The 21221-nt window shown below is 31.7% G+C and overlaps 2 protein-coding genes across 5 annotated transcripts in view; both read left to right on the forward strand.

Annotated features, from left to right (window-relative positions):
- Nucleotides 1–542: 542 nt before the first annotated feature.
- LOC120090844 (pentatricopeptide repeat-containing protein At1g59720, chloroplastic/mitochondrial-like) lies at nt 543–2898 on the forward strand (the record flags this gene model as incomplete). The annotated part of the gene is made up of 2 exons (XM_039048548.1): nt 543–1550; nt 2047–2898. Coding segments are annotated over 2 exons (1836 nt in total), but the record flags the coding sequence as incomplete, so codon positions are not given.
- An 11230-nt stretch (nt 2899–14128) lies between these two features.
- LOC120090478 (DNA topoisomerase 3-alpha) overlaps nt 14129–21221 on the forward strand; it is a 30839-nt gene continuing 23746 nt past the window's right edge. For 2 of the 4 annotated variants that reach the window (XM_039048173.1, XM_039048174.1), the window contains exons 1-10: nt 14129–14518; nt 15756–15934; nt 16024–16096; nt 16176–16298; nt 16432–16553; nt 16648–16720; nt 16803–16919; nt 17329–17412; nt 18937–19116; nt 19233–19361. In XM_039048173.1, coding sequence (XP_038904101.1) covers nt 14225–14518; nt 15756–15934; nt 16024–16096; nt 16176–16298; nt 16432–16553; nt 16648–16720; nt 16803–16919; nt 17329–17412; nt 18937–19116; nt 19233–19361 — 1374 coding nt within the window. In that variant the 5' untranslated portion in view covers nt 14129–14224. Of the gene's footprint in view, nt 14519–14639; nt 14883–15755; nt 15935–16023; nt 16097–16175; nt 16299–16431; nt 16554–16647; nt 16721–16802; nt 16920–17328; nt 17413–18936; nt 19117–19232; nt 19362–21221 lie in introns of all 4 variants that reach the window. The other 2 variants (XM_039048175.1, XM_039048176.1) reach the window with 2 other exon arrangements.

Consider the following 21221-nt stretch of genomic DNA (forward strand, 5'->3'; position numbering starts at 1 on the left):
CTGCAATTTTTCAACCAGTCCCCGTGCATATTCAACAACCAACGATCGAAGCAACATCGAGGACCAAAAACAAACCGTACAATGGGTTATGGGTGAACGGAGGACTGTCAAAGCGGCAAGGACATGGTTGAGGAGAAGATTGAAACGGCGAGGGGGAAAGGGAAAACACCAGATTTGTGAGAAAATAACAAATTTGTGAAGAAAACATCATATACGTGAAGGAAAATGAAACGGTACATATGATACGTATGAGAGAGAGGCATGGTTGAGGACAAGCTTGAGGAGAAGATTGAAGCGGCTAGGGTTTCAGAGGATGGTTGAGAGAAACAGTGACATACGATACACGAAGGAAAATCGGTGAGATAAGATAATGGACCAATGATATACCATCTCATGTTGGGCCTCCAAACAATCCTCCATAAAATCCTAACTCAATTGATGTTGACTACTAAAAGGCACAATCTAAAACATCCGTCGAGATTTCTTATTAATCTGTAAAACAAACAAATGAATAAATGAAATAGTCCAGAACATAATCTTAAAGCAAGAAAGCTTTGCGGCCTGTCTCGTCTTCCTCTGCTGAGACTTTACTTCTTAAGTCCCAAAATTGGGAGCTTCAAAAAACAGTTAAAGAACTGGAAGAAGAACAACGATTTGCGTCTCTCATACAAAAATGTCCCAACATGAGAGTGCTCCGCCAGCTTCACGCCCACATTCTCACACGCCCTCTTCCCCTTTCCACATTTTCCTTTGCGCTTTCCAAAATCGTTGCCTTCTGTGCTCTTTCTCCGCTTGGCAACGTCGACTATGCCCGTTCAGTTTTCGCTCAAATCTCACACCCCAACATCTTTTCTTGGAATTCTATGATCAAGGGCTGTTTCCAGATTCAAAACCCCTCCAAAGAACCCATAATGTTGTTCAAGAAGCTTACTGAAACAGGGTACCCTGTTCCCAACTCCTTCACTCTGGCTTTTGTTCTCAAGGCCTGTGCTCTTGTTACAGCGTTTGGAGAGGGCTTACAGGTTCATTCCCATGTTTTAAAAGATGGGTTTGGTGGTAGTCTGTTTGTACAAACCTCGTTGGTTAACTTTTATGGGAAATGCGAAGAGATTGGTCTTGCCAGGAAGGTGTTCGACGAAATGCCTGTGAGAAACTTGGTGGCCTGGACTGCGATGATTAGTGGGCACGCGAGAGTTGGAGAAGTGGATGAAGCTATGGAGTTGTTTAGGGAGATGCAGAAGGCTGGGATTGAACCGGATGAGATGACTCTAGTGAGTGTGGTTTCGGCTTGTGCCGTGGCAGGGACCTTGGATATTGGCTGCTGGTTGCATACTTATATTAAGAAATATTTTGTTTTTACTGATCTCGTGCTTAGCACTGCACTTGTAGATATGTATGCTAAATGTGGATGCATTGAGAGGGCAAAGCAGGTTTTTCTCCAAATGCCTGTGAAAGATACAACAGCTTGGAGCTCCATGATTATGGGATTTGCATATCATGGACTTTCAGAGGATGCTATAAACGCGTTTCAACAAATGTTGGAAACTGAGGTAACGTATGATGATATGCAAGTTTCTTATAGGTTAATAATTTTGAAAAGCTTCACTTACATTTTTTAACTTCTAATTTCAGTTCTTATCAGATTAACACTGATGCAGCATATTGATTAGACTAATAAGTGATGGTTTTGTATCACGTGACACAAGAGAAACTGAACAAAATGAAGGAAGACATTCAAGAAAATTTAATGACCAAGTAGACGAAATACATTATAAATCATATATTTTAGCTTATTATCATTATTATCTTTATTAGCCTAATCTCTTGTACCACACTCATACGTACAATTAACATGTCACATCAATATTTAGACAACGATAAAGATTTAGAACTCTAGTGACACATTTCTTCCTTTACAAGTTCATTCTTCTCTGTGTCAGTTCTAGTTCTTGTTTTATAGAAGTTATGGATGTTGATAGTTCTGCACTTATTAAGATAAAACTTGTTTTCTTGCTTTTCCCAATTACTTTCAGTTGTGATTTTCAGGTGATGCCGGACCATGTAACTTTCCTTGCCATTTTATCAGCATGTGCTCACGGTGGACTTGTCTCTGAAGGTCGAAGATTTTGGTCACTCATGCTTGAATTTGGCATTGAGCCATCAGTTGAGCATTATGGTTGCAAAGTTGATTTACTGTGCCGGTCAGGTCTTGTTGAAGAAGCTTATAGAATCACTAAGACAATGAAAATCCCCCCGAATGCCGCAACTTGGCGGAGCTTGCTAATGGGTTGCAAGAAGAAAAAGCTGTTGAATCTAGGCGAGATCATCGCCAGGTATCTTCTTGAGCTAGAACCCTTAAATGCAGAGAACTATATTTTGATTTCAAATTTGTACTCTTCTCTTTCACAATGGGAGAAGATGAGTGAACTAAGAAAGGTAATGAAGGAGAAATGCATTAAGCCGATACCAGGTTGTAGCTCGATTGAAGTTGATGGTGTTATACATGAGTTTGTGATGGGTGATCAGTCCCATCCGGAGGTGAAAATGTTGAGAGAGTTTATGGAAGAAATGTTGGTTCGAGTCCGGGATTCGGGGTATAGGCCTAGTATTTCAGATGTGCTTCACAAAGTTGTGAATGAAGAGAAAGAAGGTGCTCTAGGTGAGCATAGTGAGAGATTTGCAATGGCATATGGGCTACTAAAAACTAGAGCACCTGTTGTGATTAGGGTAGTGAAGAATCTGAGGGTGTGTGGAGATTGTCATGAAGTGATTAAGATAATTAGTATGATATATGAAAGGGAAATCATTGTACGAGATCGAGTTCGATTCCATAAATTCATAAAAGGTAAATGTTCTTGTAAGGATTTCTGGTGACTAATGTGCTTATATTTTCTCTCATGCGTAATCTTTTTCCTTCTGTTTTATATCATTTTCTCCCACACGATGAAAGATAAAATTGAAATCTCAACCTTTTTTTTGTTGAAATTGAAATTCATTGTAATTTGGGTGAGGAACGTGATGCAAGCTTACTTGCACAATGGTTGCATGGTTCATGGATGTACAAAAATACATGTCTTCAAGGCTTTTGAAGTTTGTATGATTCAACCCAATTGATAATGATTTAGTTTTTAAAATTTATGTTTGTAGCCTTCTAATCTTTTTTTATTGTTGTTTTCATCTATTTTAAAGGACTTGAAATTCTAAAGTTAAAATAATAATAATAATCTTTTTATTGTTTTTATTTATCATTATTATTATTTTTTATCAAAACCTCACTTGACTTTTGAAAATAGTAGTAGAATGGATAACAAAATATAGTATGCTATAGGTAGTGTATACTTTGGTATTGAAGCTAAAGTAAATTCATTTTCTAAAAATTGATTTTTCATAGTATACACTTGGTTTGTATTTGTTAATAATATTTTCTTTGGGTGCTATCTTTAAAAAAAAAATTGAACAACTAATCTCTCGAAACGATGGTCAAATCCAAACTTCAGATTTTGAGTTGATAATACAAGCATTGTGCCAATTGAGCTATTCTCATTTTGGCTTTTTTTTTTGTTTTTTGTTTTTTTTTTTTTTTAATAATAAGTCAATATTCATTGAGGAAAAATGAAAGCATAAGTTTAAATAATAATAATAATAGAAAAGAGTAGGTTTTTTATATCTTGAGTGGTGTCATTATACCATGTGAAAATTACCAACGTATCTTCATTGGTCGTCATCCTCACCTCCACTATGGTTACCGATGGTTACTACCACCCTTAACTCACAATCTCTGACAGCCAATTCCGATGACTACACTCTAGCAACCACCTCCAAGGACGACCCTTTTTGGAGGAGTTGTTAGAAAGGGTACGAGATGCATGAATCGTGCAGTTGGAGTGTGAATTTTGCTTCCCGAGACAGATGTGTGTCTTCCATTCAAGTTTTCAATGAATGAATGGGTCTTCTTTTGTGACATCTTGGCGGTTGGATGGTGAATTTTGCTATCATTTTGTTACCCACTGACTATATGTAGTATGGGATTTTTAACTGCCCCAACACTTTCTGCTTCTGATGGCAACATGCTATGGGGTGGAGGTCACTTTTGTGGATCGCAGTCTCACGCGCTAATCCCTACAGGTGTCCATAGTAGGCCGGCCGCCCTACCTAAACCAATCATCATATCGGTCCCTACGACTACCTTGTTACGAACGAGCTACCAAGTTCACACTTTATCCCATCCTAAACGAACATCAAGCTGTTCGCAAGGGCCAACTTGATCCTCTTCCCCAGAGATCCCAGATGAGGGAACCCTAAAGGATCTTATCCAAAATAAATAGATCCATCCGAGTTTTTTCTTTTTTTGAAAGGTATAAGAAAGACGTAGCTATGTATTTAAAATAAAAAATTCATTTTTAAATTTATTTCACAAAGAATTCAGTTTTGATTTATGTAGTTTTAAATATTCAAATTTAGTTTTTATAATTCTAACAAAATTATAAAATATAATAAAATTTAAAACTAATATTAGTTTATGGTTAAACTTTTTGTTAAAAATATTTAGCCACGTGGATTATTTTTGGGATGGATAGAAGATGATTGTAGAAAAATCTTTTTTTTTTTTAAAAATAAATTACAAGGTAAATGTTTTTATTTTAGTTCATCATATTTGGAGTGGAGGAATTAAAAATCTTTTTTTTTTTTTTTTCGTGCTTGGTAAAACATATTTAAATTAAATCTATTAAAATCACTTTTTAGAAATAGCGTCAATTCCATGCTTATTTTAGAAGTAGTATCCTATTGCTTTTTAGATTTTCCTACAATCAAGCAGAGTTTTTAATGAATATTTAGGCCCGTTTGATTCATAATCTATATTCTGTTTTATATTTTTAGATTTACTGAATTAAGTGAATATGTGTTTGACAGGCAACCGAACTCTTTCTGAAAATTGTTTACGAATTTCGTGATTCAAACCATGTAAATTCTGAAAACAACCTTTTCATGTTTTCATTGATCCATAATTTGAATTTTAAAATTTAAAATGCATAATTGTATTAAATAATGTTAAAAATATTTAGAAATATAGTATATGTCATGTTATAGACTCGATTTAGTTTTTTAAAAAATTAAAATATTTATTATGTAATATATTATAGATTAGATTAAATTCCAAATTCGATCTTATGGTTAATTAAAAACATGAAGTACGACTCTGTTTTTATTTAATCCCTTGTTTTCAAATATAGGAAAATGAGTCATTTTCTTTTCTTTTCAAGTATAGCAAAACTTCAGTCTATCAATGTCATAGATGAAAAATAACACCATACTAATAGATGTCTAGTGTTAACATTATTTTCCATTAGTATAGTGTTAATATTGTTATACTTGAAAATATTTTCAATCGTCTATTTATTAAAATAATTATCCTTTTCAATTTTATACTTTAAAAATAAAATTTATTTTATATTTCAAATCTATATTCTAATTATCATGAGTTGAATGCATCAATTTTTTTTTAGAATAAAAGTATACCATGTTGTTGTTTTCTTTTAAAATAAAGCTATTCCCCTTTTCAAAGTTAATTTTTAACAAACAAAATATATCATTATAAATAATTTTTTAAAATTCTAAATTACAAACAAGTTTTTTTAAAAAAAACTTATCTATTACTCTACTTTAGCTATTATATCTCAAACAAGTTGTTTTTTATTTATTTACCAACATCAAAACTATTTTTTCAAGTTTAAGTTGAAATTTAACATCAATTTCCTTTATTTAAAGATTGATCTTTCTAGAAGTACAATTGTCAACAACTATAGCTTAATTTGGAAAATGTATTTACATGGTACATTTTATTATTATTATTATTATTTGCCAAATTGATAAAAATTAATTTCGAACTCGAGAATCAGAGGTGAAGATTAACTTTTATAAATTATTAAAACTTCAATAACGTGATTTGATTTATTTAAATCATAGAAACTACAATAGAAGCCGTGTTAGCTGGTGCATGGTCTCGTTGAAAAAAAAACGTCTTTTAATCAATTGTCTCTTGTATATTTATAACAATTTCACCTATCATTTGGCATGTGTAATGGCATGCACAAATCAAATTACACTCACAAAAAATCAATAATCCCTCAAAAAAAAAAAAAACCCAATCAAATCAAATCATCAAAAATCCGTCGAATGAAACACAATCTCAGCATCAAAACTCCTACCCATAGCTACCGTCTCCACTCCACAGGCCGTCACCGGCTCCGTCGAGTGCCCGCCGTGTCGGCCGCCGTCGCATGCTTGAAAAATCTGGTGCAAATAGTGGTGGTGGTGGTGGTGGTCACCGTCGTGATCGGAGGGAGGATGATAGTAAAGCCGAGCAGTTTGAGGACAGTGAGAGTGAAATCTCGCCGCCATTCTCACTCCTACGTCCAACAATTCGACGAATTTCCCCATTGATTAGGCTCTCTATCTCTCTACTGTTTGATTTTGTGATGAAAGAGAAAGGGAATGAAGAAGATGAAGATTGAAGGGGCGAAAAAGGGTTTATATAGGCCGTTGATTTTTGGGGTTTCGTATCTCTTTCGTTTTTGTACGGCTTTTGCAGTGGAGGGCCTCTTTTGTTCTTATTTACTGTGTTTCCCCATGGATTTTGTGATTTCTCTTTGTGGCCATGGAAGGAGTCAAATTTGTGAAAGTAGAAGAGTTGTTGGGGTTTTTATATGAAGAAAATGTGAAAAATGTAAAAGCTGTTAATTCTTTTTCCTTCGTGAGAAAAAATTGTGATTTAGAAGATTGCGAGGGAAATGTTTAATCACTATTTAGTTTTTTGAAAAAAATAAGTTTATTAATTTTTTTTCTTATATATTTTTTAGGAGTATTTTCAAGATTCTATCTAAGTTTTTTTTTTTTTAAATGGCTTCGAAAAATTTTGTTTTCAATTTTATAACTTGTCTAATAAATTAAATGTGTTGGTCAGAAGTGATAAAAGTTACGCTAAATAAGTCGTGACTAAGAAAATTTAAAAACAACATACTTAAATATATTTCAGATAACACTCATCTTTGTACATCCCATCAAATTGTCAAATTATAATTTATCAATTACAAGTTTTTTTCACTTGTTTTTTAAATATTTTAATTCATTTTTCATGTATGTGATGATAGTAAAATGTATAAAAAATGGTGCATCAGATATAGAGATGTCCATCGGGGTGGGGAATCCCCAATTAGACGGAGAATGAGGAAGAGAACGGGAATAATTTTTTTCCCGTTGGCTAAACGAGAACGGAGACGAGGATTATATTCCCCGCCCCGATGAATATATTATATAATTATATTTATATAATAATAATTACTAACTACTACTACTATTATTGTCTATATATATTTTTTACAAAAAAAAATTGTGGTATAAAAAGTTAGTTATTTTCTAATTTTCATTCCAATTCGTTCATATTTTAATACATCTCTAAATTGTTTTAACATTTAAAACCTTCTACCTTAAGTCATAAATGTTGAGTATTTAAATGGAAAGCTTGACTATGATATTGTAATATTTAAAATTTAACTTTTATAAATTATTAGATTAAATTATATTTTTATACATATGATAGTATTATTTTTATAATTATTTTTTATATTATTTTATTTTAATGTAAAATTTATTGGAAATAACTAATTTGATATATATAATTTTATTTAGTTGAAAATAAACAAAATTGCTAAAAATGAATATATTAAAAAAATAAACGGAAAGAATTTATTCGTGGGGATGGGGACGAGGAAGTCTTCCCCATCCCTAGCTCGCCATGAACATCTTTAATCATATACATTTAATATTGTTTATTTAAAAAAAACTAAATGGTTATCAAACGAAATTATAGTTTTAAAAAACTTATGTTTGGTTTTATGAAATTGCCAATCAATTCAAATGGTAAGTTTGAAATTAGAAACGTTTGAATTTTATTTAAAAAACGTTTCTTTACCTAATGTGAAGAAAACATAGTCAATACATTGAGAGAACGAACATAAAATTTAAAAACGAAAGGTCTTTTTTTTTTCTTTTCTTTTATTTTTTTCAATCTATGTTATGTTTTAGGGGAATTATATATGTTATTTAAATGAATAATTTTCCCTTTGCTTTTTATGCTATTTTTTAATTTTGATTGTAAATTTGTGAATGTTTTAATTTGTCGATTGAAAATACTGTTTATACTTTTCTGTTATAACAGAAAAAAGCGAGTCAATTTTATTTTTAAAGAAGTTATGTTCTCTCTCTCTCTCTTTCTTTTTGACAATAAATAAAAAGTTATGTATTTTTCTCTGTTCTTTTTTTTTTTAAAAAAAATTATATATATCTTTTACAAACAAATACATCAAGCTATAAATAGTTCAGAAAAGTTCTCTGTTTTAAAAATTACAAGCTTGACACTTGCTAAGATTGATTTATTTTCACCAAAAAATTTATATTTTCTTAAATTCATATAAAGTTACCTTCAAACTTCAATAAAATATTACACTTTATTAAATAAATATGACTTGTATTTTTTTTTTTTTTTAAAAAAAAAGAAAATCACTCTTAGTCCCTAAACTTTCATAAAAGTAACAATTTAATTTATGAATTTTGGTTTGTAACGATTTAATTCTCTAACTTTCAAATTCGTAACAATTTAATCTATGAACTTCATTATGTAATACTTTAGTCCTTGTACTTTAAGATTTATAATATTTTAGTCCACATTGTAGAAATCAATATTGAGATTTAATGAGATTTCTTGTCTAAGTAAATCGATAAATTAATTAGATACTTTATTTTTTTTTAATATAAAATACATAGTCTGCATTATAAAATAATAAGAATTAACATCTAATTTTGATAGATTTGTTTACGTAAGGAACTACATTGTTGTGAATTTAAAAATACAAAAACTAAATTGTTATATACTAAAGTTTAATGATTAAATTATTACAAAATTAAAAGTTTGAAAACTAAATTGTTATAAATCAAAATTTAGGGATTCAATTATTGCTTTTATGAGAATTAAAGGGCAAAAAGTATTTTTTAACCTCATTTTTATGTTCTAAGTTTGAATTGAAAAATTGTCCATACAAAATTTTTCATGTAAAAAGTGACATGGTAGTCTTTTTTTATTTTTTTTAAAATTTTTATTTACGAGTATTAAGAAATTACATTGTTATAAATTTAAAAATACAAAAAATTAAATTGTTATATACTAAAGTTTAGGGACTAAATTGTTACAAAATTTAAAGTTCATAAACTAAATTGTTATAAATTAAAATTTAGAGATCCAATTATTGCTTTGATGAGAATTCAAGAGCTACAAGTATTTTTTAACCTCATTTTTGTATTCTAAATTTGAATTGAAAATGCGTCAATACAAAAATTTTAATGTAAAAAGTGACATGGTAGTTTTTTTTTTTTTTTTAATTTTTATTTATGAGTCTTTAGTTTGGTTGAATCGTCAATCTTGTACACTAATGAGTCTTCATTCTGTAAAGATTATATATATATTTTTGTTTCATTGTCACTTAATTTTGTGAAAAAAAAAATATAGGAAATTGGGGTAGATTTAGCAACAATTAAATATGGATAAAATTTATAACATTTTAAGTATAAAATTGAATTTGTTAAAACTGTAAACGATATTCTATTGTCTCAGAATACGGTGGGTTGTGATGTCCAATTAAATGTTAATCACCAACGACCACGAATGGATTCAATCGTATCTTAACGTATTTAATTTTTTAAAAAAATAAACCGTTTTAGAAGAAATTTGAGTATTTGATAATTTTTTCAAGTAAATTTTTAAATATATTTTCATCGATTTTTATAATAAATAAAAATAAATTTTTTGAAAAATTATTTTTTCTTAAGTCAATTCAAATTGACCTTTAAAATTTTTGGTAGTCACATGATTTTTTTTTCAATCAAAAGTTTGAATACTGCGGGTCAATTCATTTTTTGAAGTTGTTTCAATTAAGACTATTGATTGATAATTATATCAATTTAAACATATTATTTTTATAAGTATATCAATTTATATTCTTATTACGTTTCATTTGGATAAATAATATTTGAAATTTATAATTATATCGATTAAAACCCTAAACTTCCACAAGGGAATCAATTTATACTTTTAATTTGGATTTCTTTTGAAAATCATCCCAACATCAATTATAATTATCTATTTTAGGTCCCGTTTGATAATTGGATTTTTAGCGAAATTCTAAAAACACAAACAACTTTTTGAAATATATTTTTTTTTAGTTCTCAAATTTTAGATTGGTTTTTTAATTTAGTGGTAAAAAGAAAAAAACAAATGAGGAAAATTAAAGTTGGGAGTAACGTCTATAGACGTAATTTAAAAAATAAATAAATAAATAAAATAGTTATCAAACGGGACCTTAGTAACTTGCTTTTGAAAAAGTCTATATGCATTAAGAATCAATACATTGATAATTTTCAAATGTAATCTTAATAAAAAAGAAAATGTAATCTTAATAGAAATTATTTAAATTGATTCACTCGTATCATTTTAAGTGACTTTAATTGAAACAGATATAAGTCTCACATTATGTTTTTTTTTTAAAATAAAATTTGAATAGAAGTATATGTAAATTGAATACACTTGTGAAAGTTAAATATTTTAAACAATACATTTATTGGTTCAATGAAAATGTTGGAATGTAAATTGATTTTTTGAACAGAAAAATATATTTATTAGTTCATGTAAGATAGAGTTACTGTTTTTTTTTAATTAAAATAAATATCTTAAATTTTGTTGACCGAAATAAAATAAACACAAATTCCAAATATAAAGTTTACCATCTTAAATTATCGATCGATTTAAAAGTTTAACTTAATATATAAAGATAAATTTAATATCATATCGATAACAAATATTACAAAAATCCATGAACTGTTAAAAAAAAAAAAAAAAAATTCAAGAATAAAAAGGAGATTCAAACCCAAATTAAATGATGGATACAAGAAATGAAACTTATAAAATATTTGGGTCAAATGCGAAGGAAAAGGGAAAGAGAGGACGTGTGTATAAATATAGCAAAGTAAAGGGACCATGACCAAATGGGGTTTCTAGGTTTCTTCGATCATTTTGTGGTTTTTGTCTGTTTAAAGTTCCAAAGGCCAAGAAAATGTCAAAATTGATGGCTCCGAAACTTCAAATTATCTGCGTTGAACTATTTCTGTTTGTGTTGACCTTACGCTTCTTCCATGTTTACTTCCTTTGCATTTCTTTTTCCCTTTCCTTTTCAACAAACGTGGAGAACGTTTGACTTAAATATTAAAGAAAAAAGAAAAACCTCTTTGGGTTTAATTTATATTTGATTCTTAAGTTTCAAAATGTGACGTATTTAAGTTTTGAATTTAGCTTCAATTTAGTTATTAGGTTTCAAAATATTCCAATTTCATCCTTAACATTCAAATTTTGTTTATATTTTATTCCTGAATTTCAAGATTTACAGTTTTAACCTCAATTTCCACTAAATATTTATTTTGTGTCTTCGGTATTAATATATGTTAATGAATCTAGGTTGATTAAATTAATTATAATTAATTAAGTTTCACTGTTTTTCGTCAGTATTAAAACTAAATTTAATATTTTACTTTATAATTATTTAAAATCAATTAATAGATATTCACATCAATGTTTGAAAGTGAATACTTAATGAAAATTGAGGTTAAGAATGTAAAATCTCGAAATATAATGACCAAATTCAAATAAAAATCAAATGTCGACGTTAAAATTGCAAAATTTTGAAACCTGAGGACTAAGTTGAAACCGAATTTAAAACTTAATGACTAAGGCCCCTTTTGGTAGTCATTTTGTTTTTAAAAATTAAGTCTGAACACACTACTTTCACTTTCAAATTTCTTACTTTGTTAATTATTTTTTCCTAGTAGTTGAAAAAACCAAGTCAAATTTTGAAAATAAATAAATAAATAAATAAATTGTTTTGTTTTAAAAATTTGGCTATGTATTCGACTATCGTACTTAAGAAATATGCAGATTAATGTAATAAATGGAAAAGAGATATGTTTAGTTTTCAAAAATGAATAACAGATAATGAAATGGTAATCCAACGAAATTTAAGTGTGTAACATTTTGAAACATAATGATGAAATATAAATTAAACATCAAACTTGGGGACCAAAAAAATATTTCTTCTAATGTCAAACTTATATTTGTGTATATATATATGTGTGTGTCACGAGTTTAGTCTATAAACTTTCAAGTCTAAGCTTTAAAATGTGTTTAATAGGTCTTTTAACTCTTAATTTTGTGTCCAAGATGTTTGTGTGCCTTTAATATGTGTTCCATGGATATTTAAACTTTCGATTTTATGTATGATAGAGTATCGTATTCTATAAATATATGTTGAGCTATGTTGTGTAAATGTTTGGCTATGTTGGGCCATTGACTTTGATCACATGCTAATAACATTTACACCATACCAATATTGCAACAATCCCCACCACCATTAATCTTAATTGAAATGGTCGGTTGCTTTACTCTTAAACTACGTAATAAAAACAAAATACCAAGCGTCATAATTGCACTTCTTCAAAATTCGTGAAGTGACTGTGTGATGCTTGCTCTAGCCCTAGAGCAAGTTAGCTAATTCAACTTATATAGTCGTCAACACGACATGCATATCTCACAACCTCTATACTATTTTGAACATTTGGAGAAAATGATTTTCTTAGACGAATATTTTGAAAAGTGTTCAAAATTTGTTGAGGAAATGATCCTTGCATGTTAATAAGCAAGAAAATAACAACTTAGATGACAAACAATTCCGAATAAAGAGGATGACAACTAGTTTTACTCCACGTAGTATACTACGAGCTTTATTTGGTGTGGCACTCTTGCATGTACAAAGTTGCAAGAGTCTCACACCAACAAGATTGGAAGGAGCGGAAACAAAGAGACGTAAACATTTAAAGTTAGGCCATATTTAACTAATAAATTGGATATTTCAAATTTACGGAGAAATTAGTTGTAAGGGAATGCCATATATATTATAAAATATACACATCATTTATCTTTTTGAATTTTGATATTTTTGTCAACTCAAGCATAATTCAACCAATTATGATATGCACGTTGATGAAGAAATTGTAATATATAACTACGCGCTCATATGTTGTTGAGCTGTACAAGAGAGAGAGAGATAACTTTTTGAATTTGTTTGTAGGTGTTGACATTAACCTACTCAACGGACATCTCTCGATTAATAAATGAAATGTCCGAATCTCATACTTGCAACTTGTCGAACTCTATAAAAATAAAAACTAGATAGAGAACATGTTAGCATGTTAATATTATAGTTTGATCGTGTAATTTGAATCTTACTCTATCATGGTCATAGTTTTAAACTAACACTTTAACCTTGTTTTTTTTTTTAAAAAAATATGTTATCTATATACACAAACATTCAAAATGGAGAAATTAAAAGATACCAGATTATTCTATAACAAGCTTTCATCCATTGATTTCGACAACATATAAGACTGCTAAAATGGTTATAACTCTATGACAATATCATAATCGATAAGAGTTTATAAAAGACAGAATCTATGTTCAAATTTTATTTTGGTCCCTAAATTTTAAAAAACGTTATTTTTAGTCTCCGAACTCTTACAAAGTATTTATTTTGATATATACTAATATGATCGTGTTAATTATTTAAAGATAAAATATGTTTAAGGATGAAACTGCATCAAGCACGAGTTGAGCAAGATGAATGTGAAGCGAAATATCACCAATCAACGTTCCAAAATAATAAATGACCAAAAGCGTTTGAGATCTCCTATAGAAAACCATTTTACCAACCAATTCAAAATAAAAATCATAGATTTTTTAGTATGACTAATTTGTTTGACAATCTAATCATCTGAAAATACAAGTAATTTCACCATCATGTTTAAGAGTTAAATCTCAATAGTAGGGATTAAAGTAAATATTTTTTAAAAGTTCAGTGACTATAGATATTTTTAAAGTTTAGGGATCAAAATAAGATTTAAACCTAGAATCTATGGTGATATTGTATTTTATATTTGTAATTATTTAAACATACCATATAAAAAACCTCCTCTCAAAAAGAAAAACAAAAATCCCAATTTATCCCTTCCCGCCATTTCGTCTAAAGCCCTCCAAAATCTCAGAGCTGTTGCTCGGACGGGCGGTGCAGTAGCCATGTCCGGCGGCCGTCCGATTACCGTCCTCAACGTGGCAGAGAAGCCATCGGTGGCGAAATCTGTGGCCACCATACTCTCCAGGAACCAGGGTCTTCGAGTTCGTGACGGTCGTTCTCGCTACAACAAGATTTTCGAGTTCAACTACGCCATTCGAGGCCAGTCTTGCAATATGATCGTCACCTCCGTCACTGGCCACCTCATGGAGCTCGAGTTTGAAGAACGGTACCGCAAATGGCATTCCTGCGACCCAGTTCAGCTCTTCCACGCTCCTGTCCGCAAAGTTGTCCCTGAGGTCCGTATCGTTCTCTTCATACTTGCATTTTTACCGATTTCTACGAAAATGTTCCTCCTCTTTGCTTCAAAGTGATCCTGGATCATCCTATCTCTGATCCTAGTTATGGCCTTTTGGAAAGGTCTACAGTTAGGCCAATTTCCGGCTACGAAAAGTCTCAAGTGGCTGTTCTTGATTTTCGTCTGTGATCTCCCTTTTGGGGTTACCACATCAGAGTTGCAGTCGTTGGAGGTTTTCGCTTAACAACTAGCTGAAAATAATCGGATGATGGGGAACCATGGGGTAAATGACCTGGAAGACCCTCTCACTATAGGAGGATAGATTGTAAATTTGGAGATATCGACACTTACACCCCAAATAGGAGGTGAGATGTTACTGGAACTATGGAAGTGAAATCAAATACCTGAAAAGGAGAATTGTGTTAAAAGTATGTTTTTCAACACCATAGTCATCATGTAAAGCTGCCAAAAGAACGGTAGGGGTAAAGCCACTCAAAAATCAAAGGGAGAATATATCACACTAGCTAGTTTGCCTATGCTTAAATGCTCTCTTCTTTTCCATGTAGGAAAGATAAGAGATTATTGACTAGAATCCAGATTACCAAGTACACATGTAAACAAAGCTTCTATATGATTTTAAACAGCTCCACGGAACTAATTATAATCTTGAGTTCTCTACGGTTATCTAACTTTTACTAGTACATCCCTTTTGTGAATTAAAGTTATCGACAATGTTCAAATATCTAAACTCGTCCACTCACTTGTATTCTTGGACTTTTATTTATTTTTATTTTTAAAGTCGGATGTAGATTAGATCAGGTGGAAAATATTGTGAAAGCAATCTGCACCATTAAATTGGGTCATCACTGTGGCAAGAGGCGGATACATATAGGCTTCCATCATTCCAAAAACTCAAGAAATATTTTCTTGTGATAATAAATCTCATTGCTCTCCTGAAGCTCCTCCCATTTGTAAAACTCCGTTGACCTATAAAACCTTGGCTTGGCTTAGCAAACTTTTCCTTTTGTTGATCACTCTCCTTCCGCATCCAAACACTATCTAACAAAGATTTTCAAACCTCATCAAGTAACTTTAACCCCACAAGTCCCACAATTGCCACGTGGGCATGTCATTAACATTCACGTCATAGCACAGATCCATGTAAGGTCTGTATTGTAGTCCATGCAGTTTTGTCAAATTTTGAGCTGGATTGTCATTGAAGTTAAAACTGTTGTTAGGACAAGATGGATATAAAGAGGACTTTGGAACAAGAAGCTAGAAGGTGTCAATGGCTCATCCTTTGGCTTGATTGTGATAGAGAAGGAGAGAATATTGCATTTGAAGTGGTGGAAGTTTGCACAGCAGTGAATCGTCATCTTAACATTAAGAGAGCCCACTTCTCTGCTTTGATTGAAAGGTTCCATATCCTAAATCTCTTTTCTGTTTTGCCATGTAGTTTTCAAAAGTTCATTACTTCTACATTTTAAATGATAATCTTGAGTTCAGGGATATTCATGAAGCTGTGCAAAATCTTGTCCAACCAAATAAATGGTTTGCCGATGCAGTTGATGCTAGACAAGTAATTGCACTTCTTGTAGAACTTCCATTTTGTTGTAATTGTTTACTACTATAACTACGGTTGCTTTTTATACTTGCAGGAAATTGATCTAAGAATTGGAGCTTCTTTCACTAGGTTCCAAACTATGCTGTTGAAAGATGCATTTAATATTGATTCTGTTGTAGATGATAGAAATATTGTTTTGAGTTATGGGCCATGTCAGGTATGTGTAGGTGCATGCTTTACTCTTCTTCTTGCTTCTTCTTTTTATTTTTTTTTTTATTTTTTTTTATTTACTTGCATTCCACCACTGGTGATGCTTACCTGTATGCCTTCTTGCTTCCTTTCATCCTTAGTTTCCTACTCTTGGCTTTGTTGTTGAGCGGTATTGGGAGATCCAATCCCATGAGCCAGAGGAATTTTGGACGATCAACTGTTCACACAATTCTGGTGATGGGATTTCTACATTTAGTTGGACGTAAATTTCTAATGACTTGATTTATTTGATAATTTCAATCTTTTTCCAGTCAAACTGTATCTGTTGGTAATTATTGGGTTTATTCATTTTGCAGAAGAGGGAATCTATTTGATTATACTTGTGCTGTTGTATTTTATGAAATGTGCGTACAAGAACCCACCGCTACAGTGAGTATGTTGAAATTTAATTAGGTGCAGTAATCCATAATGCATCCTGATTCTGGAGTTATAATCTTTCAATTGTATTTAGGTTGTAAATGTTAGACGACAAGAGACGTTAAAGTACCCTCCTCATCCATTGAATACAATTGAGCTTGAAAAGCGAGCTTCACGGTACTTCCGAATGAGTTCTGAACACACCATGAAGGTTACAGCCAAGATTTTATCTTTGCTTCATTACTAATCCATAGTGCACGTTGGAGCCCCTTTCTTTAGTAGGGCTCCTTCTGCTGTGGGCTTATTTTTTTGGTGGTTTGTTTTTTTTATGCGTGTATTTTTTTCGTTTTTTTTCTTAATGAAAGTTCTCGTTTTCACCGGAAAGAAACTTTGCTTCATTACTACTAAGTTCTCATTCATCAGCTTATTTCATTTCATCGAACTTTCTGAGTTTCTCATACAAAAACGTTTTAAAGAAATTGGTATATTAGGTAATGAATAATGATTCTCTTGTTTATGTCATCACTATTATCTACTATTGTCATCACTATTTAATTGACTATTAAACCTTTTTTTATATTGCTAATAAACAAGCTATAAATTGTTTTGGTTGTTTTAAGGTGGCCGAAGATCTGTACCAAGCAGGTTTCATTAGTTATCCTCGTACAGAGACTGATTGCTTTTCTCAAAGGACCGATCTTCATGTAGGTATATGTTTTGGTGATGGTCTCCACCACCAATCTCACTGGCATCTTTTTCTTACTTGAGCTAACAATTTCGAGCTTGAACTATTTGGCTGAATTCATATTTTCCACGGGCATAGCTTTAGTAAAATTTTTAATTGAAGTAAACTTAAAGAACTGTCATTTGAATAATGTATTTATTGTGAAATAAAAGGTGTAGAATACTTTTTTGTTTTCCCATCTTTGGGATCAACCATTAGCCTTCGCTAACACTGAATTTGAACAAAGGCTCCATAGTTTTCGACGAGTATAGCTCAAGTGAAGCCATGATGCTTCCCACTATAGGGTGTACGTTCACAACCTCTCTGGTTCTTATAGTACGTAATATTAAAAAAAAAACGTTTTGTTTAATCGGAGGCTTGCTAATTTACTTGAAAGTCTGAGTCTAAAGCTATTAGTTATGCATAACTTTCTTATGACAAATGGATATTTAACTTTATCCATGCAAGCACAACATTTTCTAGTGAAAAATGGGAAAGATGTCTAGTGGGCTCAACTTTGTTCTCTCTAGCTTATTGAATTAGTTTTTTTTTTTCTTTAAATTATTATTTTTTAAATATAAAAAAAGGAACAGTCTCTTCATTAAAATCTCAAGGATACTATTGTACTACCCATAGAATAGATCCTATTCAAGTAAGGTCGTAACAGTCTCTTCATTAAGATAATGAAATGAGACAAAGCTCAATATACAATAAGGAAACAACGAACAAAAAAAAACTAAGGATCAGGAGGTACAATCAGGTATCTCAACTAGGTTGACACCCCTTTATAACCCTCATCATATCCAAATCATCCTAAAGAACAAACAAATACGACCAAATATCCGATGAACAAATTACAACTCAACCAACGGAATAAACTAATGACAAACCAACAAAGCCACAAAACTTAATCTACCAGTAGTACACAAAACATCCAAAAATGCTACTAAAAGGTCGTGATACAATGTGCTTCTAAGAAGATGGAGAAATGAAGGCATGTTTGGGGGTGTTTTTATACATAGTAATTTTAACAAAATTGATTTATTAACAAGTAATTTGTTAAAAGTTATTTTTAAAACAATCATTTTGATGTTTGGTTTTATGCCTGGGATTTTGTATAATAGAAAGTGATTTTCAATGACTCAAAGACATGTTTGAGATTGGCTTTTAGCATAAGTGTTTTGAGCTAAAACTCTTAAAAAGAAAAAGACCTTTTTTTTTTCCATAAAAAGTTTAGGATACAATAAAGTGAAATAGGAGGAGAATCTTTTAATATGAAATAATAGTATTTTAAAAAAGAATCACTCACAATCACATAACAAAAATCACCTCCCAATGATTGACCTAGAATCATTTGAAGTGCTTTTGGACGCTCTTTCATCCTTACCAAACATCACAATTGTAGAAGAAAAAGGATTTTATGCATGTCAAAAGTGATTTTGGTCATTTTAAAATCATTCCCAAACTTGCCTTTAATGGGTGCTTAAGAGTTTCAATAATATAGGGCATTGTGCAAGAACAACAAGAACACCAGATATGGGGAGCATATGCACAGAGGTTGCTAGATCCTGGATCAGGACTTTGGAGGAATCCTAGTGGTGGCGGGCATGATGACAAAGCCCATCCACCTATTCACCCAACAAAGTTCTCGGCTGGGGAACGCGGATGGAGCCAGGATCACCATGTAAAAGTTTTTCTTTACTTGTCTGTTACATTGCATAATTGTGTTTATCTTGGTCCTTGTATATTGTCATCTTGTAGTCCTTAGTCATCAATAATTGTGAGATTTTTTCTTCACAGAGATTATATGAGCTAGTCGTTCGCCATTTCCTTGCATGTGTCTCACAGCCAGCTGTAGGTGCTGTGACTACTGTGGAAATTGATATTGCTGGTGAATTGTTTTCTACATCTGGGAGAATGATATTAGCAGTAAGTTCCCTACATAAATTTTCTGAATCTTTATTTATTAAAAGGGCTATTAATATTTTGAGGCAATGCCTTGGTGATTGGCAAGCTAGGATGAGCCGCATGTACGTGACAGACCACCATGTTAATTTTCTCCACTCTTATGTCTTACAGAACAAGCACAATTATTAGGTTCCTAACAAGTAAAGGGACGAGCAGTTCCTAACTCAATAAGAAGAGGTTACAAAAACACCTTTTAATCTAGGTTTATGGTGAAAGTGAAATAATTACAAAAGTATCCAATTGGAAGCTGTGAGCTGTACAAACATAAAAACAAACAAAAAAATTGAACTCATCTTTAAAGTCTCTATAATTCCTTTCGTTCCAAATTAACCACAAAATAGCTTTAACCACATTTGACCATTAACACCTTTACATTATCTCGAAGCCCCCAACCATTGAGGGACTCCACCAGTCAATCGTCTTGCTTAGATCACTGGAGGCCAAACGAATTCTTAAAAAAATCCCATACTCTGCTACTGAAATCTCAATGGAGGAAGAAATGAGACAAAGACTCTCCATTGCTCTTGCATAACACACAGATATTTGGAGATAACTGAAAATTAGGAAACCTTCTTTGCAACTTGTCAAAAGTATTGATACTGCCAGGAGCCACAGACCATAAGCAAAACTTCACCCCATTTCTCAACAACCTTATTTTCTCCGGTAACAATAGGTAAACTCATCGAGAAGTTACCTTTCTTTTCTAACCTCCAAGTTAGCAAGTCTTGGCTAAGGGAAGGCCTTTTAGTGTCCAAAAAGGATGCAAGACAACCCCACTCCTCCAACTCCCTATTGAACGTGGGAAAATGGCATCAATGGCCTATTTTGGAGGCCTAAATGAAATCTGACTCAACTTTTAGAAATCTATGATTTTTGGTCTTTTGCTTACATCACCATGGGGTGAAATTATTAAAACAACAAAAATGCACGACTTTGCTTCTCGATTCTCGTTACAGTTTGTTTCTTCTCCTTCTTCGATTTTTTTTCTTTGTTCTGCAATCTCTTGGATTTCTTTTCTTCATTTTGCAACCTCCACAACAACCTCCTAGATTTCTTCTTCTTTGTTCTGCAACAACCTGTTGATTTTTTTGGCTTCATTCTGCAATCTCTCTCTCTCTCTAATCAAAAAGAAAATTTTCCTCCGTGAGCGCAATCTTCAATCTTCCATCTTCTCCACGAGCGTGTTTGGACCCTCTCTCTCACAGAAAAATCGAGAAGCACAATTTTCTTCCTGAGAAGATGGAAGATGGAAAGCAAGTGTGAATCAGAGCGAGATCAAGCGGTGGGAGCGAGAATCGAGGAGTGAGAGCAAGAATGGAGACAACATAGAGGAAACAAACGGGGAAGGAAGGAGACCAATTGTGAATTAAGAAGCGACATATAGAAGCGAGATCAAGAATTGAGGAGCTAGCCCATCACACGTGTATTTTGGTTATTTTGGTAATTTCACCCAATGGTGATGTAAGCAAAAGACCAAAAAACTTAGGGCATGTTTGGTAAAGAATTCGAAAACAAGAGATTCAATGAAGACAAAGTTGTATTTCACGATGAGGGTGGTATGCATAATGGTAACTGGGAATTTATTCAATGTCCAAAATTAAGGGGGGGCCTTGACATTGGTAATTTTTACCATAATTTTGCGCTCCTGGGTAAATGGATATGGCGTTTTGTTATTGAACCTGATGTGTTATGGCGGAAAGTAAGGGTTTTTTTTTTTTTTGAAATGGAAACAAGTCTCTTCATTAATAAAAATGAGACAAATGTTCAAAGTACAAGATAGTTATACAAAGAGCATACAACAGAAGACCTATGGATCAGGAG

Source organism: Benincasa hispida, chromosome 11 (genome assembly GCF_009727055.1).
Source record: "Benincasa hispida cultivar B227 chromosome 11, ASM972705v1, whole genome shotgun sequence".
In the NCBI taxonomy this organism is placed as follows: Eukaryota; Viridiplantae; Streptophyta; class Magnoliopsida; order Cucurbitales; family Cucurbitaceae; genus Benincasa; species Benincasa hispida.